Raw genomic sequence first — 25,379 nt, forward strand, 5'->3', positions numbered from 1 at the left:
TAGGCCACTGAATCCAACAATTGAGAATGGTGTACTAAAAAAAAAAAAAAGTATACACCTGGGTACCTGAGCCGAAGGTCTTACCCTTATTAAACAAAATTCAAAGATTACTAATTATGTGAACATTAACATAAAGAAAATTTCTAAATTAAAAAAAGAGCTATATGAAGAGATTTAAGTAACAAGTTACATGATAAATTTTGTCACAGGTAAGTCGTTAAATTTTAAGAAAAAGGTAATAAAGTAATGATTAAGTTAATCATTCAGATTATTTTATTTGTTAAAAGTGAATATAAAATAAAAACCAGAGGGAAAGGAAAATCTTTAAAATATTCTTCAGCGCGCAGAAAGATATTGTTCAGTTAATATGTTCCGTACACAGAGCAAAAAAAAAAAAAAAAAAGAAAAAAGTGATTTAACTGAATTTACAGAAAAGTGAGTTTAAATAACTGGCAACATTGATTTATGATATCAAGGCGCTTTCCTTTAATATATTTATGTCATTTGTGAATGGAAAAAACAAGTTGTAAAAAAGTACAGTTGTTTTCTGAGAAGATAATTTTTCAGTTAATATGCCTTTGCTTTAAAAGAGGCAGAGAACATTATATGAGTAAGGTTTTGATATGATGCGAATTTTAACTTGGAAAACGTGTTTAATTGGCGCTTTTTTAACAAACTTTGTTATAGGCTTTATTATGTGGTTGAATTTAGACAAGAACTGTAATTGTTCTAATTTTCATGAAAAGTATACATCATATATTCATGCCGGGAATCAAAAACATACATTAGAAATTAGTAGCAGTAATGATTCTGACGTGCAATTATCAAGTAAAGCACTCATTCTTGTACGTGAATTTGAATATTTTGAAAACGATCTGCCAGATACTGTAAAATCTATTAGAAATATTCTACCAACAATAAAAATTTTAATTATATCAGATAAAATTCCATATCCGCCATTACAGCTTCCTGTCGGAAATGATGAAAATATTCATATAATTAATTTAAAACCATATGTAGGGAGATCTTTCGAATATACTCAACCGTTTAATTTAATTGATAAAGAACATGTTTTCATTGTGCCAGATTCTTTAAGAATGGAAAATCTCTCTCAAATGATTTCAATGATGGAGGTCCATAATAAAAACCCTAAAATTATTATTGCTGCACCCATTGAGGGTGAAAACTTGAGTTGTTTGTCTCTCAATGTCAGCCTTCGTCACTGGACTATCAAGTATGGAATAAATACCGCAGAAAGATACTGTAATGTTCTTGAAGGTATGCATGTTGTTTTAGTTACAAAATCTCTGTTGTTACAATTTGGATATCCTTTCTCAAGACCATTTACAACTTCTCTTTATATACAAGCATCGCAGCAAAAAATTAAGGTAATAGGTGTTTTTGTTTTCCCCAGATTGCATAGAGTATTAATGAATGTGTCATGTAAGCTGTAATGAATATTGTTTTCAGTTTCTTTAATCCATATGCAGGGCTTAATTTCTAAAGAAGCAAAAATAAATCAAATAATTAAATTAATTTTAACTTTTTAATAAAGTGTAAAGATATAAATAAAAATTCAATTAACGATAAATAGTTAAAAATATAACCATGGTTTAAATTATATGGGCTTTAGCTGAAATTACAATTTCATTCAAAAACTAAGAAACAGTTTAGCTGGGCTCTGGGTTCAGCTTAAGCTCTGAATGTATGTCTAATTTACTATTTCAGTGGATGATAGAATCCCTAGTGTGTCTCAGCTCACCTATAAAAAACAGTTAAAGTGGCACTAGTAAGAGTAGAGAGAATGCTAGAAACAGTAGGAAAGTATGGGTGAAAATTTTAATAGAAATGTGTAAGCATGAAAACAGGATCACAGTCCTCTGCTTATATAATTATAGTTGTTAAGCAGAATTTGATGGGATAGAAATCTGGCCTGAATTCGAATATGGGATGTCGCTAGCATTAGATGTGCTGGGCCACAATTGTCTTTCTCGTTCTTTTGGGAACGAAACGTTTACATGTCATTATAAATTCATTAAACTTCCTGGAGAAAAAGTCTTTCAACATGTGAGTGGGAGCTTTACTTTCCTTAAAAATCTGAACCTCCATTCAAAAAGTTGGTCCCCAGGGAAAGATAGGCATGTTTTCAGAAGTTAGAATTGATTTTTAAAGCTTAGTTATTGTTAAAATAAAATTTTTTGTTGAAATGTTGGTTCAAATGCATAAAAGAAGTACCCAAATCCTCTTATTTAAGGCTGCGTTGCACTTATTTATCTCAAAAATTTAGAAGTATCAGTGCTGGGCTCTCCTGCAATTTAATCTCTGCCCTTTATGTCTACAATGCAAATATATATCACCAATTTTAAACATGCATAGTGAAAAAAAGGCCCTCTTTTCTATTTTTCTTGAATATAATTCCATGCTGTCTGTTTTTCATACTCTTCCATCCTACCTTTTTTCACTGAATGTAAATGTTCCATTTCCACAAATAATAATAAAATGACTTAACCCTTTGTGGCTCAGTGTTCCACAACATGGAACACCCAAATTGAATCGCTTCTGAAACTTTCAAATTCAACCGTAAATAGATAAAAATGCTTTTATAATATACTTTGAACTTTTCTTTCAAACAGTAAATAGCAGCATATCACAAGGAGATGCAGAATTTTCATTTATTATGTGTTATTAAAATCCACTTTATTTCAAGTAATTTTCTCTATTTTTTTAATGATATAAAACATTTTATTTGGAAAAAAAATTAGGCATAATTTTGCTAGCTGTACTCCAAATTATTTGTTCTATATTTTTTTTAATCTTTCATACAAAAACCATACGCAGAATCATTGAATGAAACCGGGTGTTCCATTAGCGGGAACACTGCACCTTTAGCGATCTTATGCTGTTACGAATCAGAACATCTGTTGTTTACGTTTTCTGTTTCCGTTGTTTTGGGGAGAAATGAATTCAAACAAAGCAGTATTGAGGGGTGAGGTGTGTTTTGTTTTATGAAAGGCCTAATATTGGCATCTCGAATTTTTTTGGAGTAGTTTTTTAGGCGGGAATTTTATTAGTAGCTTGACTCATCTTTACTTAGACCTGAGTGAATTTTTTGCTGTCGCATTTTAGTCTCATTCCCGTTTATTTTCAATAATTGTGTAGATATTTTTCGTGTATGTATATATTATAGGCTTATTTTTCTTTATTGTTAATATTAATCATAGTTAATTTTCTTCTTATTAATTTTCTATAAATAGCGCGGAGAAGTCTAACTCTTTCCGAAAATTGGTAAATATTTTTGTATGTAGGACTTGTGTATAAAGATATTTATCTCATTTATCCGTATATATTCAAGAATATTGTGTATATCCAGGAAACTATGTATACAGCCATAATACAGAGTTTTTTCATTCTTATACTAACGCTTCTACTCATTTTCGTGCTTCACTGCAATGCTCGCTTAGTCGCACTTTTAAAAGCTCTGGCGGCGCACTGTTCCACATCATGGAACACCCACAGAATTAAAAGGGTAAGTGCAATTTTTGCAAAATTTTACCTGTATACTCCTTTAGGACTAAATAGACTGCATACAACCTTTTTTGTTGAAATTCCGATGTTAACGTATAGTGCGCCACAAAGGGTTAAGGGTGCCCTTTGGATTATCGTGAAGTTTTTGTTTCACTTATAGGAAACCCTATTATGACGTGATTGAGGTGAATTTGACCGATAAGAAAATATTTGTTGGATGTCAGTTAGGAAGTATGTCGCATATTGTATACTGACCATAAAAAATGGCTGCTGATGGTACAGAATGAAAGAGCGGAAGGTGTTTTTTTTTTAAGTGGTTGAAACAGAAAGATCATTCAGATGGGTTTGTCACAAAAAAGGTTGGTAAAAGTATACTTACGCGTACCCCTTGGTGAAAACTGGCAGTACATGGATACCGAGTTTGTGCAATTCTTTGACGTGTTATTTTGTCTTTGTGTAGCGACATTGCACAAACTTGGTATCCATGTACACATTGACCTATTTTCACTTTAAAAAATCACAGAATTGCACAAGCTAGGCATTGTGCCCATTATCCATGTACACATCAACCTATTTTCACTTGAGGAAAGTTTTTAAATGCTGTTAAGGAATTTTGTATACGATGAACTAAAGACATGAAAATTTCAAAATAAGGTAAGTGGATATTTCCTTTGTGTAGTGTTTAGATGTTATAAGATGAATTTCCTATTTTATGTTATTTCATTGTTTGATTTAAAATGTAGTTTACTGAGATTATATATTTTTTTGTTTGGCTCTAGTGTAAAACTGGGTGCTCCTTTGACTTTTAAAGTGAAAATAGATCGATGTCAAGAGACAAAGTCAAGAGAGTGCACAGTGCCGAGTTTGTGCAATTCTCTGATGTTTTTTTAAGTGAAAATAGGTCTATGTATACATGGATATCGAGTTTGTGCAATTCTAAAATCACCATTACACAAAGCCAAAATAACAAGTCAAAGAATTACATAAATTCGGTGTCCATGTACCGTCAGTTTTTACCCTCCCTCCTTTACACATGCCTTCGTAATTTAGTTGGAAGCATACTCGATGCCTATTCGAAAGGTCCAGGGTCCGAGTCTCGGCGAGAGCATTCCTTATTTTTCATGTACAGTATAAAGTCTTTAATCCGGATTCGTCGGGACTTTGCCGATTCCGGATTAGGAATTTTTCCGGATTATAGATCATCAATTTAAATCTGGTAAGATGGCATGCGGAAATTATAAAATTAAAAATATGAAACCGTAATTAAGACACAATAACACGCCGAATAAATACTAATTCAGAAGTCAAACAACAAAAATTTTGTGAATATAACGCTGATTTTTGTTGTTTGACTTCTGAATTAGTATGAAACCGTAATTTATAAATAAAGAGCAATTATGATCTAAAGGGTATCAAAATTTACAAAAAAAAAAAAAAAAAAAAAAAAGCTTAATATTTATTTGTTTACTTTATTAAACATTTCTTTCAATGTAAGTTGTTCAAGTTGCTTCGTTTTATGTGCTAATACTTTCTCTTTAATTCTATAAACAGACATAATTTTTCTTGTTCAGTTACAAAGTTCCGCTGTTCAAGTCCTGTAATTGCTGTGTCGAGAATACCGACTAACTTGTCAATTGAAATTTTCACTAACCTCTCTGTCACTTTCTTTATGCCTTTATCCATTTTTCGCAGCAATTCCACTTTTTGTTAAAAGACATTTCTATCAAACATATCTATCATTCAAAGCGAAACATGCTTTCGCTTTGTAGATCTTTTGGCAGCTCTAGAATCGGAAACTCTTTTTGACATAATGGAAAGTTCAAGTTTAATTTTTATAAAATTGCTCTAACAGTCTGCAAAAAGTAATAAGCCGGATCCAGTTAGAAGATTAAGAAACAACGCAATCTGCAACATTAACTGAAATAGATAATTTTAGCCTAGCTTATACCGTCCGTTATACATTAAACGCGCATGCGTAGAAAGTTTGTAGCTTTGAGGTCCGGATTAAAGACTTTGTACTGTATAACCTAATGATTCTGTAAATGACACCCAAATTTTCTGCATGCCTTTGTGGTGTAATTGGAAATATATGAGACGCATATTTGAGAAGTCCAGGGTTTGAGTCCCAACGAGGGCATTGCTAATTTTTCATGTCTCCTGCTTCAGAATAACCTAATACTACAATATTTTATTTTATTGACATGTCCTTAGGTCTGAAGAAACTCGGAATACTGTTATTACAAAAGCAAATTATTTCATAAGAATATTTGGCCAAATTTAGATATAATCCTATTTTTTCACCAACTTGGATTTCTATTCGCTAAATGTCAGATAATGCGCCAATTATGATGAAAATGCAGACATTCCCAATAGGATACAGGTAGGCAGGAGAATCTACTCTTTTGCATTATGCATTTACTACAGCTCTTTACATTTTTCATTGTTTCTATAATTCATCTTTTATTTAATTATTTTTCTTTATCCATACCTGCCAACCTCTAAAGATAAAAATTCAGAAGATATCTCCCCCAAATTCAGAAGATTTCTCCAAAATTCAGAAGAACACGAAGAATTAATATCATGCTTTGATATTAAAAAAATAACAATTTGTACAAATAGAAAAAAGAAAATCGTACTTGCATTAGTAAATCTCAATTAGTAGTAACTAAAAAATTTATTAGGAAACATAAAACAAGAACTTAATGTTACACAAAAAAATTATTGCAATGAATTTAGAGTGCATTTTTTGGCTTTAGCCAAAAATTCTTTGGAAAATTTCCTTCATAACAATTAGTTTCCTCATAACATTTAGCAATTAAAATGTTTTCTAGAGTTTTTGGTGAAATTGAAGAATGAAACATAGTTTTGTTTTTCTTCACAACACTGAAGACTCTCTCGCACTCAGCATTACTGTGTGGAATTACAGCTGCAGCTTTTTCTGCTGCCAAATTAATTAAGTGGCATGGGCATCCAATAACAATTAATTCATTTTGTTCTTTTTTGAGGAAAGAGGCTACACCCTTTTTGTCACCCACCATGACATGAGCATTATCTGCATCAAATGAAATGCAGTTTGATATTGGGATGTTAAGTTGTTTCAACTCATTAATTACCAAGGAGGCAATATTTTTCCCCGTAGCGTCTCCATTTAACAATGGAAGACGCAAAAGATGAGTTTTCATTTCATTAGAAACATCACAGAAATATGTGACAACGATGGGGTAAAGCTTCCGATCGCTGTCGTTGCTGCCATCGATTGACAACGAAAATGGTGAATTCTGGAGTGCAGCTATCATTTTACTTTGTGCATCGCAAGCAATTTCGTTCACAATAGAAGATGTTTTCGTGCGAGCACAAGCATATTTCTGAGCAATCTTGGAGTCGGGAAACATCCGTCTGAAAAGTTGACCGGCGTGATCGGCAGCGCTTAGCGGCACGTTGTGTTCGATGAGGAATGCAGTAAACAAACACTCTGCCAAAATGACATCGGCATCCGAATTCGTAGCCGAAATTGAAAAAAAAAATCATCCACTTTCTTTGACGTTGTCGGAGCCGAAGCATTAACTTCTAGCTTTTTAGACTTAACATGCTTCACAATGTCGCTTCTTCCACCATGACTTATTATGAAGTCACACACACTCACGTTGCAAAATGCATAGTTATTTCCTTTGAAGGATTCTTAATTGTTAGAAATTCGGCTTTGTAGGCAGGCCGAAAATATTGAGAATACGGTTTTTTTGAACTCATTTCGTAACAATGATGTATTAAGAAAATTCGTAGCACATGCAAACAAAAAGCAAAACAGAATGCGACAATCCACGCTCGCTGAGTAATTCCCTTGCTGCTGAAGCGAACGCGAAAAAAATAATCTGGCGCCCAAAAAGGAGAGTGGGAGAAACGTGTTCAGCGTATTGGATTGCCTGGTTAAGCGGCAAGTTGGGAGAAACCGCAGGTTACTGGATTCGAAGTAGTCGGTAGTTGGCAGTAAAACACGATGCAATTGGCGAAAAATTCTAAAATTTCGACAAAAATCACTAAAAACACTTGAAAAAGGAAAAAAAAAAAACATAAAAAATGGATTACGATCGCAAAATCGTAAAGACAAACGCATTTTCGTAAAAATTACGAAAAATTCGTAAAAGTTGGCAGGTATGTTTATCTATTAACTTATGTTTAATTACTCTTTTAATTTAGCATTATTAATATTTTTATAATATTTCAATGCACTTATATTTTGTCATTTCGTTGTAATATTTGATATTGCTTTTTATCATTCATTTTAACCTTATTTTTTTTATTGTTCTATTTCATTTTATTTATATTTTGCAATTATAAAAATATATATATATATTTTTATTTCACATTTCTTTACTTATTATATTTTTTATATATTATAACAGTAATTTTATATTAAAAATTTTCTAGGCTACTGTGTTAAGTTTTTTTTTTTTTTTTTTAAATTTGACACTACTGAAGAGTACAACAGAAAAATATCACGGTATTATAACTAGTTCTTGCCAGTTGCCAGCCATTGGTAATTGGTTGGGAAAAAATGGTGTTACTTACGTCTTAGCGCAACCACCTTGGCAAAATTTGTCAATTTTTTATAGAAGAAAAAGGTGATTCTATGAATTTTTGGATCCAACTTACAATAGATATGGAACTGTTATGCACATGGCTTCCAGAGTTTGGGAAATTCTGAAAATTTGGCAACTTCTCTTAAGGTGGTTCCGATAACACATAAGTTCGTAATGGTATCTTCACTATGCTGTTCTTTGTGTTTCTGTGCACAAAGTAAGGAATTTTTATTGAATTTTTAAAGGAACGTGAACTAATCCAGTACAATGTGCTGTGTCCAAAATGCAACTGTTCAGTGGTTTTGAAAAATGATCACAAACTCTCAGATGACATAACATGATACTGTGGGGGGAAGGGGAATGACAACAGTGCTTCAAAGACTATTCGGGTATTATCAAATGTTACAAAAAGCAAACTCATCATAGCTCTTGTTGTTGACGTACGATGTACTTGAAAAAATTGTTGCCTCAAAGGTAAGATTATGGTTTCAGATGAAACACAAAACCTCCTTGAACCAGTGCTAAGGCAGACAATTCTAAAATACATCAAAATGCACAGCCAAATGTGATAAAATGGTTGAAATTGCTGAAAGCAAATTCAGAAAAAAGGAAATATCATGCCCATCATATAGAAAGGCAGAGGGTGTTTGGAGGAGTTGAACATGAAAGTGGAGTTTTTTTTATGTGGCTGTGCAGGATCGTGCAGCAAAAACATTTATCAATGTTATTCCAGAATACATTTGCCTAAAGACAACAGACTAATTTTAGACTGTTGGAGGGCTTATCAAAGTTTAGATACCCCAAGCATTGACCATTTAACTGTAAACAATTGCATCACATTTGTGAATTGAAATTACAAAAGCACATACTAATACAACTGAAAATACCATGGCAACATATTAAGTTTATAAATATTATATTAAAACACAGCTACCCCAATATAGCCGGAATGGAAACTTTGCCTTGGATTTAGCAGCATGCTTGTTCTGAAAACAATGTTCAGCAAAAGGACTGGACAGTTATAAAATTTTTAGAAATTTTTCATGAAATTTAATGGTGTCTTTTACTTTGTGACTCAAAAGATATTATTAATCAATATTTAGCATCTATCAGCATTTTAAAGATATTATCTATAATTTTCATAAGATACGAATGTTTTCTAAATTTTCATGAAGAAAATAATTCATAAAAATATAATGGGAATATAAATTCATAAAAATATGATGGTAAGTGGGTTTTTTTTTTAATTGCTTTCTCAAGAATAAAATATGCTGAAATCTATTCAGTCTTCAAAAATATTTTTTCTTTTCACATCATTAAATTTGTATTTGTAATAAAATTGTTAGAGTTTGAAAATTTAAATGAACTACACTGAACAGAATTTTCACCCTCTAATGATTATAACATAAAATTAGATAATTTCAAGAATTTGAATGAAATAATTTGTTACTCATTGAATAATTTCTCCTAGACTCCTTCAGCAACAATTTTTTTTAAAAAATTAGATAATTTGACTGAAATTTCATATTTTTCTTCAAAGGGGAAAAAGCAAAAATAATTTCAATTATATTTTATAAAAATTAAGAAGTGTCAAAATTTTCAACAAATTTTTTGATTAAACATATAAAATTCAAAATAATCAGAATATTTTTAAATATTAATAAACTGCTGCTCCGTTACTTACAAATTTATTAACACAGCAAATCTAATTTAAAAAAAAAAAAAAAAAAAAAAAGAGAAAATCTGGATACATAACTGCTATGTGCCACTTGCATCAGGTTGCCAGATCAGTGTTTGTTATGATTTGTTGTAAAGAAAAGAAAATCGTAACAAACAGGAATGATAAACATAACCCTCAAATTTCAAAACATGTATTGCCACCACTATTGCAATAGATGGTAGCATTAAAGGCTGGTGTAATGTGTGCACAAGCATTAGTGAGTTTCCAAATAAAAACATTTTCACAAAATTCTGTGTTGCATACTTTGGCGAAATTCCACTTTTCTCAGTGATTCTTGTCAGAGTTGGTTGGATAATACAATAGTACCATTAATCTTACACAGAATAACCGTTAGAAATTTGTATCATTTCACAGTCATATTGTTATGATATTTTGTACTATGTAGTTGACAGCACCAAGCAGCAGTAATGTAATGGCAACGATTAAAAAAAAATGCTGTGTTTTATGGTATCATGAAAATTAAATTGTCAATTAATAGTAGTGTAGAAGTTTATATGGATGCAGTCCTCCAGACGAATCCTTTAATAACATCAAGAATTTTAATGAAAAGTGCTACAGAAGCTGGTAGTACCAATTACCTTCCAAGAATGGAGGCCTACTGTAAATGATGAGATTGTTAACTCTATTGTGAATCAGACAGAGGGCATATTGGTAGCCACATCTTTGTCACACCAGTTTATTATATTGATACTTTCTAGGCTAGAATAACACATGTTGCTAAATGTTACAGAGCAAATGTTGAAGAATACATGGTGAGAACTGAGATATGTATTTGACCTTTGGCATACTACAAAGAATGCATGAGTTGAAATTTACTAATGCAGTAATTTTTCATTTAAATAAATAAATAAAATTACTGCCACTGCATCTCCAAAAAATTAGATATTTCTAATAATAATAATTTTTGCACATTAAATTTTTATAATAGGCAAAAGCATTTTTGCTCATGCTGTCTTTGTTATTACATAAGTCATAAATTATTTCTGAGCACTTTTTAGTGCAATGTTCATTGCTTTTCTATTGATTGCACTGGTTTGTTTCAGTCTTGTTTATATATAATTTTATTTTGAACAACGCTGTTTGAAATAAAATACTTTTATCTCCAGTGCCAAAACTGTTGTCATTTGGTAAAATATCATATAGTATCTACCTTTCAGTTTTAATTAACATACTCAGATGTTCAAATGCAGTGATTATACTCAATTAGAAAGCAAAGCGGAAGTAAAAAGAGCTGAAAGCCATCAGAAAATAAATTTAAAAAAAAAAAAAAAAAAAAAAGTTAAAACTTATTCACTCCCCATGATACACTGCAATAAAAAAGAAGTTATGACACTGGCTATATATCTCATACTTTTATGTAATTATTACATAACTTATATTATTTAATACTAGAAATGCCAACAGCAGTCAAATTGACTGCTCAGCGAGTTAAATGTAAATACAATCAAAAGTCTTTAATCCGTAATGATCTATAATCCGGACCTTAAAGCTACAAACTTTCTGCGCATGTGTAAATGCATAATACCTTTAAGCGTGCACATATGCGTTTATGCATGTGCGCTTAATGTATAACGGTCGGTATAAGCTAAGCTAAAATTATATATTTCAGTTAATGTTGCAGATTGCGTTGTTCCTTAATCTCCTACTTAGATGCTGCTTATTATTTTTGGCAGACTGTTAGAGCAATTTTATAAAAGTAAGCTTAAACTTTCGATTATGTCAGAAAGAATTTACGATTCTGGAGCTGCCGAAGGATCTACAAAACGAAAGCATATTTCGATGTCCGTCAAACAAAAAGTGTAATTGCTGCAAAAAATGAATAAAGGCATGAACAGAATGACAAAGAGGTGATTTGTTTCTCTAACCAATCCGAAATCTGTTTATCAATTTCATGCTGCTCTCGGGGGGGGGGGGGGGGGCGAGACATCGCGACGCGCAATGAACTGGAAGTTGATCTGTCAGCGCTATCCTTATCTTCAGGACAGATGTTTTTATTTTATTCGGCTTATAATTCCTTACTAAATGTAGTATTTCATCTCATTGTACTCTGTCTTTGATATGATTTAAATCAAATTCCTCGTCATTATAATTCGCTTCCGATAGCGAAGAAAGTGACATAGGTTATTGAAAACGAAAAAATTTCTAATTTTTCGTTTTCGAATTTTCAGAATTTCTAATTTTGATAGTGCGTAATGTCTGCTTTATGCATGCGCGCGTTGAAAGGAATGTTTAATAAAGTAAACAAATAAATATTAAGCTTTTTTTGTGTGTAAATTTTGATACTCTTTAGATCATAATTGCTCTTTATTTCATAAATTACGGTTTCATATTTTTAATTTTATAATTTCTGCATGCCATCTTACCAGATTTAAACTGATGATCTATAATCCGGAAATACCGATAATCCAGAATTGCCGAAGTTTCGACGAGTCCGGATTAAAGACTTTTGACTGTATATGATAAATTATTTTCTCCTTTTAATGCATTAATTATCATATCCATTTTAAATTTTAAAAAAACTTTTATCATTGTATTTTCTGTTTTTTAGTCAAACCTGTTATCAGTGATGAAATTTTTAATCAGTATTAAAACACAATAAATTATAAGAAAAATAACTCAATGCCATTCTGTCAATGAAGTTTGGAAGTTAGATGTAATATTGTAAAAAGTATTTTACTTGTCACTGAAGTTAAAAAAAAACATATTGCCTACTAAACAAAGATAGCAAACTCAAAATTTTTTTTTTCTTGCATCTATTTTAAATTGCAGCACACTTTTTAAAAAATCGCTTAATTAAAAAAAAAATTATCCTTCTTGTTTTAAAAGAGGGCAAAAAGTTTGTTTTATAATCTATGAAAATTTTAAACTTTATATCCAATACATTTCTTGATGTTAAGCATTTTAAAATCATAAACATCAAATGGTCTAAAAAATCAAAAGATTTTCAAAAATTAACTCACAAGTTTCATCGAAAAGATTTTTATCCTTTGTATTCATTCGATGATGCAAATAGTAAAATTCTGATATACTAGCTTATTTTGCTCATTTAAAAGAGATAAGTGTGAAAAATCTAAATCTAATTACAAGAAATGGCTTTAACATATATCATTGTCATTGACAACAGGGTATAGATTACAGATCTTCACAGATTATTATAATATTCCTGAATTAAACTTTATTAAATGTTTACAATAATTATGTTTGTGCTTTTTTTTTCAGACACAAGTTGCCAAAGGAGTGTCTTTCAAGCACGGGAAGAATCTTTTCTCAGATGCACACAGCAAGTGGAAATACAGTACTCTTAATACAGAAAGAAAGCATAATTTGTATAGAGATTTTGGAATAAAAAAGATAATATACCCAGCATCTAAAGTGGAATGGCATGGGTGTAGTAAAAACACTGCTCGATGTTTTGGTACCGTAATCAATAATATGCCTGAATACTTATATGAAAAAAAATGGACTCCCCCATGTTGCCTTGAAAATTTACGTCAAACTGCAAGATATGTATTTAGTATTCTAGAAAAATGCAAGGTACGTTACTGGCTGGAAGGTGGCAGTCTTTTGGGAGCTGCTCGTACTAATGATATCATACCATGGGACTATGATGTTGATGTCGGAATATATAAAGATGACATTCAAAAGTGTGAATGGCTTAAGAACTCACTCCAGCAATCTATTGTAGACACTCAAGGTTTTGTGTGGGAAAAAGCACATGAAGGAGATTTCATACGTGTACAATTTAGTCAGATGAATCATTTACATGTTGATATATTTCCATTTTATTCACGAAATGGAACCATGACTAAAGATACGTGGTTCCCCAGTCATAAGCAAGATACAGAATTTCCAGAACATTACCTTAAACCGCTTTATAAAATAAAGTTTATTGGAGTTGTAGTGTCTGCACCCAATAATTACAGAAAATTTTTAGAATTTAAGTTTGGCAAAGGTGTGATAGAAAATCCTGAATATCCAGATCCAAAAGTATTAAAATTTCCAAAACCTAATTAAACTTTTACATAAATTATAACAAATTACGTCACTGCAATTCTTAAATGATTTTAAAATATGATTTGTTTGATACCTAACAGCACTGTTTAAAATATGTGCAAGTTGGAATTATTAAAAAATACCTCAGCAGAAGCATATTTAATATATATTTTATTATTTAGTATAAAGACTGCTTTTACATGTCTAATCAGTTATCTTGCTTGAATACTTTACATTTTCTAACATTCAGTGAATCTTCCAATCTGTAAAAAAAATTTTAATAAATTGCTTAAGTAACTGTGTTGAGATAAGTTTAACATTTACAAAGGTAGATAATAAATTATATTTAGAAAATTGCTATCATTTTAAGTTATATAGTATGTGTGTGTATATATATATATATATAATTAGAAAATAATAATTTATTTACTAAAAGTATTGATTAATTGATTATATTATCTCCTAAGTTTAATTATAATTAGAAAATATGTATACATACGCACACACATTCACACATGTAATAAAGAATGTAAATAAATATGAATAAAATATGTGCAAGATTATTTGTAAAACATATTAAAAATTAATAAATACAATCAATACCAAATTTTATTACAATTAATAGAAGTAATTTTTTAAACATATGTTGTGTGCTCAATATGCTCACCATTTGTTCATGAATACAGATACACTGGAATGAAAATGATTATGATTACCTCTTTCAATGAGACAGTTATCTGTCTTTTCTGATTACAGAGAACACTATTGAAATTATTTTGAAAACTGAGTCAATATGTGTTCTGTCTAATTAATATTTATTTTCTCAGTTTGCTATTTCCATTAGAAATTTTCTAATCTTTTTAAAATAATTGATTTTAGTTATTGTTTTTCTCAATAGATGCCACTACTATACCAGGGCTTAAGTTTATAAGCAAAAAATATTCAAAATAGGATTACAAGAGTGATATCTTGCATTTTCAATATTTTAAAAATTTTGGTATACAATTTAGGATATGTATGACTCTTTTTAATATTCAAAGGTACTTTATTTTCAAAAATCTTAATTGGATTAAATATTTTATAACATTAATTTTGCAGTTAAAATAAGTGGGTGAAAATTTGTCCCACCACACACTTGAATTTCTGCTCAATAGATGGCAGCACTCATGATTATTTTTCTTTTCTTTTTTGCATCTACTTTTTTCGTGATTGCGCGAGCTTTTACATCCGTTGTAGGTTCTGATGTGCTAAAATGTCTAGAAAAAATTAACAACTCAGGAAGCTTTGGATCTTTTTGATGAATTGCCATCTGATTGTGACTCAAATGCTTCAGATATCAGTTCTGATTCAGATGAAATTGAAATCCAAGAGAGAATACCTGATGTTGAAGTTATTGCTGAGGAAGAAAGGGGATATCTGTAGAGGAGGTATAGACTTTTCAGTTAGCGATGATTCAATTTATTGCATAAAATGGAAGGATAAAAGATCCGTTTCTGTCCTGTCTTGCTTGGAAAAGGCAACTGAAATGAAAGAAATTAATAGAAAAGAACGAGATGGAAAAACAATAACAACAACAAAAAAAAAAAAAAAAAGTACTGTGCCCAAACAGCATTATTTCATATAAGAATATGGAATATGTCGACTTATTTGATCAACTGAAAGGATTATATGAAATAGGCCGCAAAAGCAAGAAATGATGGCACAGGATATTTTTTTCCTTTTTACATGCGAGTATAGTAAACACATTTATTCTATTTAAGTTTGTTCGCGAACCCGATCATGTTGTAAAAACAATGAAAGATTTTAGTCTCTCAGTTATAGAAGGTCTAATGGCATTTGCAGGCAAGAAAGAGCTGAAAAATGAACTGAAATCCCCAGTTCAAATAAAAACTAAAAAACCATTCGTACAACCAGAAAAGACTAAAAAATGTAAGTTACACACCAGAGAGAAGGAGCAGCAGAAAATGTGCATATTGCAGCACATCGAAAGAAGAACGCCGAACATTTTGGATGTGTGAAACATGTGAAGTGCCTCCATACTTACAAAAGAATGAAACAACATTTTTTCAAAGTTTTATGAAAAATGACTTTTTTCATTTTTAATCATATATAAATGTTTTTGAATCAAGTGCCAATTTTAATATTTTATTTAGTACCATATGTTCGAGTATCCAATTTTAATCTTAAAATAATATCCAAAAAATATTATCTTTTGTTCCTAAAATTAAAAAATATTAAATATATTGTACAAAATACATTTTAATATGTTTATTATCAATATTTTAGAATGCATGCTGTATTTTGTTTATTCATTCCACATATGATTTTTTTTCCCTGCTATACACTAATATGGTATAAGACGTGCTAGTTACATGGTGAGACAAATGGTATCCCACCTTCCCCCATAAAAAATAAAAGCACAGAATTCTTTTTCAAGCCTGAAAGGTACATAAGTAAGTCCATCTGACTTATTCTAAGGCATTTTTTTAAAGATTAAAATATATTTTAAATATGCATGTCACAAAGGGTTAAATAGGGTAAGGCATGCAAGGTCTGTCTGCATAAAGGGAGAAATGCCATTGTAGAGGAATTTCAAAGGAAAACTGACTTTGAGTAGGTATTAAAAATAATGAATGTAATTTTCACCGAAATTATGTTTATACATATTTCTTGTGTAAAAAAATTCTGGTATATGCTAAATTATTGTAAATTACTTTGCTCGAAAAAGATAGTGACCACACAGAAATTAAAGATTTCCACACGCCAGAAATGAAAAACATGAAATATGTATGGGAATTTAATGCATATGCTTGCAAAAAGCACGTATCTGCCTTTAACAAATCACGTAAATATTTATTAAATTATTTATAAATGTTTTTGAAATGGCGGATTTATTCATTCATAAACTCCTGTGAAAGTTTATGAATGAATCTAATTATTAAATGCATCTAAATTTATATTGATTATAAATATTATCTAAATATATAATAACCTTAACATTGATTTGTAAACATAAATTGAAATCCTGTTGACAAATACGTTTTAAAACTATTTAAGCAAGAATTGTTTGTACTGAAAAGCAATCTGTTAAAGGTATTGTAAAGCAAATTCTATGAGATGTGTACTTAAGGAAGTAAAGAAGAGTTTTTAGAATATGTATTGTTGAAATTATAGGTAAAAAAAATAAAAATCTGGTAAGTATTAAAAGAATTAATTCCTTATATTTTATAATAACTCAGTTATAAGTTTTAAATAATATTAAAAAAAAAGAATGCTTTTATTCCCTTTCAGAAATATTCCTAAAAAGTAGTACATGAAAATCAGCATCAATATTTAACATATTTCTCTTAAAATAAAAGGTACTCTAATTTCAAATGAACTGAACAGAGCATTAATTATAAACTAACTCAGATTTTCAATTTCAAAGATGCCTCAGAAGCTAAAACATCAACTCACATTTGAGAAAGTATTTTAGGATGAAGCTCTGTAAATAAAAAAAGAAAAAATAATGTTCAATTTTAATATCAATACAATATTAAACTTTGATCTTAATTTTTGTAATCCTTAACTGAATAAAACTGAATTACCTTAATTATTTTCCTAATGTAATTAACGAAAACTTGTGAAAACATTTCATTCAAATTAAACTGTTCTAGGAAAAGTATAGCATTTAGTTCTGTTCAGAATGAAATGTTGTTTAAAAATGCATTCTTTTCACATACTTATGATTCTGAAATATTGTAGAAAAATAAAATATATATACATTTATACATAATAATTTATTTCCTAAACAGTTTACAATGTTATGAACAGTGGCAGATTTTGCTTTCGTTAAGAAACTTCATAATTTTGTTCATAGCAATTGCCATGTAGGCCTGCTTTTGCTAATAAAATTTTTTCTAATGTGTCATCACTAATATTAGATCTTAATTCATCATCATTATTGAAATTTTTACCATTCAAAGAGTTTTGTAAAGATCAAAACAAAAAGTAATCAGATGGTGCAAGGTCAGGACATCCCAACCAAGCTCCAATAATTTTTGCCGAGTGACCAAAGATGTGTGTGGCCTTGCATTGTCATGATGGAATACAACACCTTTTCGATTTGTCAATTCGGGCCGCTTTTCTTCAACTGCATTGTTTAATTTCGTTAGTTGTTCAATGTAGACATCAGAATTGATCGTTCGGTTGGGTGGTAAGTAGACAATTCCTTTTTAATCCTACCAAACTGATAACAAAACCTTCTTTTGATGAATATCAGCTTTTGATGTTGTTTGAGTTGGTTCACCTGGCCTGCTCCACGATCTTTTCCGCTTGATATTGTTGTAAACAACCCATTTTTCATCGCCAGTTATCAGTCGTTTTAAAAATGGATCATTTTTATTACGTTTCTTTAGCAAATTGCAACTGTTAATGCGTTGCGTTAAATGCGTTTCTTTCAGTTCATGAGGAACCCATGTATCATGTTTTTGAACATAGCGAAGTTGTTTTAAGTGATTTTCAATGCATGTATGTGATACATGAAGCTTCTCTGCAATCTCACGTGTTGTACTGTGACGATCTGAATCGATTATTGCTTTGATTAGGTCGTCATCAACTTCAACTGGACGACCAGAGCGTTTTTCATCTTTGAGTGAAAAATCACCAGAACGAAATTTGGCAAACCAATTTTGACACTGCCGTTCTTTTAAGGCTTTGTCACCATAAACAGCACATAACTTTTTATGAGCTTGCGATGTGTTTTCCCTTTGCGGAAATAAAAAAGCAAAATATGATGAAAATGTTTCTTTTGATTTTCCATTTTTCAACGAATGCCAAACGATAACTACGCAACCGATCAAAAAACTTTTTTTACTGATTGACAGCTGAATTGCCAACTATCAAATAACAAAATGTGTTTCACATTTGTACTATGTCTGCAACCCTAAAAATTCAACTGAAGCCATCTATGAGTGAAATCCGCAATTACTTAGTTGCCAACCCAATATATTGTAAATCGGGTTGGCAGGAGAGCAGTCAAAAGTCGGGAGTCTTCCACCTAAATCGGGAGAGTTGGCAACTCTGTCAAAGAAACCATCACAACTCACTTCCAATCATTGGCGGGAACATTTTATGAAGAGAGTATTGCAAAGCTTGGTCATGTGCAGAAATAACCTGTATTGTACATTATGTTTGGTAATAAAATCTTTTTTGTATACTCGTCCGTCTCTTTTTTTAAAGCCCATCGAAGGCTGGGGAAAAAATAGCCCATGTATGTCTACAACAAAGCAGTTGCAAAAATAAAGGCCACTAAAGACATTTTTACAGACACAATGTTCATTATATATATATATTCATAGAACACACAATAATATATAAAATATGCAGAGGTGATTGTAGTCACATTTCAAAAATCCTGAAAAATTAATTACAAATGCATTACAAATCCACATAATTTCAGAATTTTTATGTGAAACATGCATACACAGATATTTTTACAATTCACTAGTAAAAACAAAGTGTATAATTTTTCTAATTTATTAAATATTAATTATGCTTCATTATGTGACATCAAGTCACATAGTTTCCTACCTATTTTAGTTTCTCAACAATTTTTAAAAATAATTTCTAAGCTTGCTTTTTATTTAGGAAGGGGTTATATTTTTCTTTGCTAATAATTGAAAATTTAATACAATCAGCAAGACCCTTTGATTTGGACAATATGTTATCCCTCAAGATTAGATCTTGAATTACGCATATTACCATGTGTTGGAGATAAGGAACTACTAGAAAGAAAATGGTATATGGAATATAAAGAATTTGAATAAACTGCCCAGTTATTCAATAAATTGTCCCTAAAACCTCCACCAGTAATCATGAGATGGATTATCTGACTCAAAAGTTTCATCTACAGTTTTGTGTAATAAGAAAAATTAACATTTCAGTCTGTGCAGCATCTAAGCTGCTACTATTCAAGGATATTCTTCATTCCGAAATATCTTCCATACAATGAAGATAACCTGTCCAATGACACAAGTTAAAACAAATTTAATCAATTTTGCCAATACTGCATTTCCATTTTTCCTCCTCATTTAATCTGAATATTTCAGATCAAAGCTTCACAATATCTCTCCCCCCTTTCCATACAAGTCAGACAGCAAAAATATCTTCATATAACCCAAACTTCCATCGCTCATACAAGAAGTTTGAACTCTAACTGAACTTTATCTAGTTTGAGAAGTTTTTAATTTATGCAATCTCTGGACAATATATTTGCTCTAAAACAAAATTAGATAAAAATTTTAATTTTACAGATTTATGGATAACAAAAGTCTACATTTCACAAATTTCAGAAAGTAAAAAATCTGGAATTAAAGCTATATACAGATCACAATCACTCCTGAATATGTTTTTTATTGGTTAGATTTCTATAAATAATTATATTTCCTATAACTTAATTAATAAGCAAACTATAAATAATTATGATTCCTATAAACCTAATAAGCAAAATTATACATGAATTTGAAACAGCTAGGTGAAGTAATTATTGTAATGGGAATCAACAGTACTAATAAAAGTACATATAAAAAATGCACTTGAACATGTCTTTGTTTCTCAATTCTACCTATTTAAATGATCAACTTCATAAAACATCAAGTAAAATTTTGAGAAAATGTTCCCAGAAATATCAAGCTTTGAGAATACTGATTAACTAACATTTATAAATACATTAGTTATCACTATCAGTATTTAAAAAAAATTTTAACATATATGCAAACTTTATTCATACCTTTTTATTTTTTTTTCCAGGAAATAAATGTATATGCATACTGATTAATCAATAGTTGGAAAAGGAGGTAAAACACCAGCTTTCTTCATTCGTTGATAATCAGCTTCGGCATCATATGTTCTAAAAATTTAAAAAGTTTAAATTTAAAACTTAAATAACTAGTAACAAAACAAGGATGACACAATTCTATAAATAGAATTACCTTTAAGCAAATAATTAATATTTTATGAAAATATCAGTGTTATAGTTCAACTGTCTCAAGCGCAACACTGGTTGGCATTCTGCCAAAACACATAGACTCATCCAAAAGGGGCTGTATTACTTGCTATGAAGTGAAAGGTCTTCTCTTCCCCATTATTCCACCCTATTTTGAGAATAATTCGGTCAGAATGGTGCATGCGTGTTTGCGCTTATGGTCGCTGATGAGGCAATTGAACTATATTTGTTGATTTTCTTTAATAAAAAAATCGGATGTGTACATCACATGACTTCCTTGTACGAAATATTAAATTATAAGCATTTTTTCTTGCATTTCATTTAAACTTAATTGGATTGAATTAAATATAGTACTTCGGCGACAGCGCATAAACCACAATAGAATAAATGCATTCTTTAAAATTCACTCTAATATTTGTTTACCATAGCGACACTCCGGCGCTAGATTCACTTAACAGTATTAATAATAAATATATAACTTAATTAATTATTATTAACTTAGTTTCCGTTATATAATTATTATATAAGTTAAATGTTATATAATCCAATAATTATATAACAGTTAACTTATATATTTCGTTCATATTATAACTCATAATGCACAAAATTTATATCATTTAAAGAATAGAATTATCTAATCGTTGCCACATGTTCTATTCAAATACTATAATAAAGCTAAAATGATGTATAAAACAAATTAAGCAAACAAAACAAAAAAGAAACAGTTTTTCAGTATTTCTCATTTAATTAATTCAGTTCTCACTTCGCGAGAAGGCAAAAATACATAAAAACTCAAAATATCTATATTAAAAATTACGAAGTAAATCTTAAACACTTATTTCCTCGAAAAAATTCCAGAAAGAATTAAGCATGATTTAATTGGCAATAATAAATGAATGTGTTATCTTTGTTGTTGCGAAGCTAAGTTTCTCTAGATTGGCAACAAATCCACTAGTCTCCTGTTTCAAATGCAAACATCAATGGCTGCCATCAAGAGAAGTATTAGGCTTAGCGGCACTTGAACAACTTTAAAATTGTTGATAATTCTAAAAATATTGCATAGAGATTTACTAAAGGCAAAAAAAACCTTAACCGGAAGATAAGAACAACATAATTCAATCATTTTTAAAGCAAAAAATGTACAAATTACAAACATATAAGAGTAAAGAAACTGAGATCACTGAGCCGGGTAACAGAGTGGATATATATATAAATATATTTATATACGTTTGGTGCGACTGATTGCAACCAAAATACGAGGTGCACATCTACATGTTATAGCAGTCCTACATACAAAATTTCAACGTTCTGAGGCTACTCGTTTTTGAGTTATGCGAGATACGTTCGTACAGACGCCACGAAAAATTCTCTTCAGAATTAATTTTAAAGCAGTTTTATAATTTTTTTGAAGGAAAAGAGTATTTTATTCTGTCCTTACATACAGATATCACGCAAAAACATCGTTAAATTGCATTCGATAGTGGTCGTTGAAATATGCTGCCTAAAACTTTTCGCGATTACAATACTTTTTACTTCGTACAAGGAAGTAAAAAACAGCAATACCACTTTGTTAATTAAACAAACAATATCTGACAGCCCCTTAACAGATCTCGGGTGTAACTCTTTAGTATAGAGAATACCTAAAGTAGTCAAACGAATATCAAACTCATGTATTAAATGGCATGCTGTTACCTTGTTCTTAAACCATTTCCTGCATATACAGTCTTGCTAAAGAAGTCCCATAGTATGAAGGTGTTTTCTGAAATAGTAGTGCCCCATGATGAAGCCCACAAGTGTTTGTATCTTTATATTTAGTCTTGGGCACCTAAGAATTTCAGAAGCAATCTTAGCAGAAAGTTTGATGAGGGAATGAGGGATTCATTTATACTCCTTCGATTAAGTTCCTCTGAGTTTCTTTATTTAGAGAAGAAATATCTACCTCAGAGGTTTTACCTGCAAAAGCAGAATTTTTAGTTATAAGAAAGGTCCACCCAGTATTGCCTGTTGCTGGGTAAGGCAAAATACTCTAGACGTTGCCAGGCATTTTAGAGGCTTCATTAAGACACTATAAGCACAATGTCACTCATACTAGGCACGGGTTGTAAAACACCAGAGTTATGTGAGGGGGTTCAAAGCTTTTTATTTATTATTCGAAGCTATCCTATCAGATAATACAGGAATACGGCTATCTACCACGCACCTAGTAGCCAATCAAGCCCTAGGAACGGTAAGATTAGTGTTGGAAAATATAACTTATTCTTAACCTTTTACTGCATCACCTCTCCTCCTTGAAATATTTATTTAGTTTAGTTCTTATTTTAATGTAATATAGTAGTTATTTCTACTTCTTTTTCTTACTGCCACGTTTGCGTTGAGAACGGACTGTTTCAACTTAATTGAGATGCAAAAACGAAACAGGATGTTACGTCATCTGGAAAGCCGATTCGTGCCGATAGCTGATTGGTCGCCATGAGATGATGTCATGCCTACTTCTGCTATAAGTATCTCGCGTCGCTCTGGCTCAGCCCTCCTTCTAGTTCTTGCTTTCCTGGCACTTGGGTTTGCGGTTTCCAGCCCCTTCAGAAGGATGCGTGGAGTCCGGTGAATAAGTTCCTTGGTTCCTGTACACAAGATGATTGTTTCAGAATAAGTTCCTTGGTTCCTGTATACAAGATGATTGTTCCAGAATAAGTTCCATGGTTCCTGTCCACAAGATGATTGTTCCAGAATAAGTTCCTTGGTTCTAGAGGCTACCATGTGAGTGACAGCTGTTGGCGGCATCCATGTTCTTCATAAAGGTAGCATTTAAAATACGTTAGCGGCGATTCCTCGTGTTCAACTAAGGTAAACTGAGTTAGGCCGGTTTTAAGTGCCTTCAAGAACTTGATTTAAATTTGTGTTTTCTTGACCATTGATCATGGACTTATTGAATGTGTAGCCAATTTCAGTTGAGGCCGCATAATTACCGTTTAGGACATTTTGTTTGTATTGAATGCCAGTGTTTTTGGAGACCAGGTAAAAATATTATTTGATGAATGATGGTTATACAGTCAAAAGTTGTTAATTCAGACACCCATAATCCGGAATGATCTATAATCTGGACCTCAAAGCTTCAAACTTTCTGCGCATGCATCTAGTTGACGAATGCGCATAAGGCCTTTACGGCTGAGAATATGCTTGTGCGCGTGCGCAAAATACGTTTACGAGTGCGCATTTAATGTATAACAGACGGTAAGTAACTAAGCTAAAATTATTTAATTATCTATTTCAGTTAATGTTGCAGATTGCGTTGTTCCTTAATCTTCGAATTGGATCCGGCTTATTATTTTTTGCAGACTGTTAGAGCACTTTTATAAAAGTAAGCTTGAACTTTCGATTATGTCAAATAGAATTTCTGATATATATTTATTAATATGTAAATGATCTACAAAGCGAAAGTATGTTTCGAAGTTCATTAAACAAAAAGTGGAATTGCTACAAAAAATGGATAAAGGCATATCCTTTGTTTATCTAAACTTTAACGTTTGTTTATCTAAACTTTGTTTATCTTTAACGCCACGTAATGAATCGGAAGTTGATCTGTCAGCACTATCCTTATCTTCAGAGCAGATGTTTTTATTTTATTTGGCTTATAATTCCTTATTAAATGTAGCATTTCATCTCGATGTACTCCATCTTTGATATGATTTAAATCAAATTCCTCGTCATTATAATTCGCTTCCGATAGCAAAGAAAGTGACAGAGGTTATTGAAAACGAAAAAATTTCGATTGAAAAATTAGTCCGTACTCTCGACATAGCAATTATAGGACTTGAACAGTGGAACTTTGTAACTGAACAAGAAATTATGTCTGCTTAAAGAATTAAAGAGAATGTATTATCACATAAAAAACGAAGCAACTTAAACAACTTACATTGAAAGAAATGTTTAATAAAGTAAACAAATAAATATTAAGCTTTTTTTTTTTTTTTTTTTTTGTAAATTTTGATACCCTTTAGATCATAATTGTTCTTTATTTCATAAATTACGGTTTCATATTTTTAATTTTATAATTTCTGCATGCCATCTTGATTGGCAGATTGATTGGGTACAGTGTACGAACAAAAGGGTACAAGATTTGGTTGGAAAATGAGCAAAAGATAGTAGAAACCCTAAATGCTACTTTTAAAGAGTCAATTGGAATGCAGAAAAGTGGCAGTGGAGCTGCACTGGGTACCCTTCCTGATTTGGAATCTGAAGAGAGGATAGAGTTCCAATCTACTGATACTCCAGTTGGCTATTTTCCTGAAATAGAGGAAAGAACTGATACCAATGTACCTTCTTCTACAATTGGCACTGACACTCAATCTACATTGAGACAAGTAACTTGGCTTCGTAAACCTGTTTCAAGGCCAGACGGCACTCGTACGGATGTGTATTATTTTGAGAGGGGGTCTAATCAAAGACTACGATCACTAAATGATGTAGAAAGGTACACTGAACATAATATTCAGTATGATCCTACCTTGTTTGATTTCAAGGGAAGCAATACTTATTGTGGTGAAATCGACCCAACTGG

The 25,379-nt window shown here is 31.0% G+C and overlaps 2 protein-coding genes across 5 annotated transcripts in view; one reads left to right on the forward strand and one right to left on the reverse strand.

Moving 5' to 3' along the window:
- Positions 1-370: 370 nt before the first annotated feature.
- Positions 371-14,134, forward strand: LOC118184502 (ribitol 5-phosphate transferase FKRP). Of its 2 annotated transcripts, none has more exons than XM_035354181.2 (2): positions 371-1,388; positions 13,063-14,134. In XM_035354181.2, exons 1-2 carry the CDS (start codon positions 624-626, stop codon positions 13,855-13,857), a joined length of 1,560 nt encoding a protein of 519 aa, XP_035210072.1. In that variant the 5' UTR covers positions 371-623; the 3' UTR covers positions 13,858-14,134. The 2 variants fall into 2 exon arrangements, with proteins under 2 accessions (XP_035210072.1, XP_035210073.1); XM_035354182.2 differs by having other exon boundaries at positions 1,125-1,278.
- The window catches only part of cype (cytochrome c oxidase subunit cyclope), a 29,603-nt gene continuing 18,214 nt past the window's right edge, over positions 13,991-25,379 (reverse strand). The window contains exons 3-5 of one of the 3 annotated variants that reach the window (XR_015043412.1): positions 20,606-20,725; positions 15,215-15,356; positions 13,991-14,099 (exon numbers count right to left, since the gene is read on the reverse strand). Coding sequence is in view for 1 of the 3 variants with exons in the window: in XM_085824995.1 (XP_085681121.1) it covers positions 20,650-20,725 (76 nt within the window). In the remaining 2 variants the exon portion in view is untranslated. Of the gene's footprint in view, positions 14,100-15,214; positions 15,357-17,292; positions 17,321-20,605; positions 20,726-25,379 lie in introns of all 3 variants that reach the window. The other 2 variants (XR_015043413.1, XM_085824995.1) reach the window with 2 other exon arrangements.

The sequence above is a fragment of the Stegodyphus dumicola genome, chromosome 10, assembly GCF_044657685.1.
Source record: "Stegodyphus dumicola isolate Sdum_Otavi_A_Nest chromosome 10, ASM4465768v1".
NCBI classification, from domain to species: Eukaryota; Metazoa; Arthropoda; class Arachnida; order Araneae; family Eresidae; genus Stegodyphus; species Stegodyphus dumicola.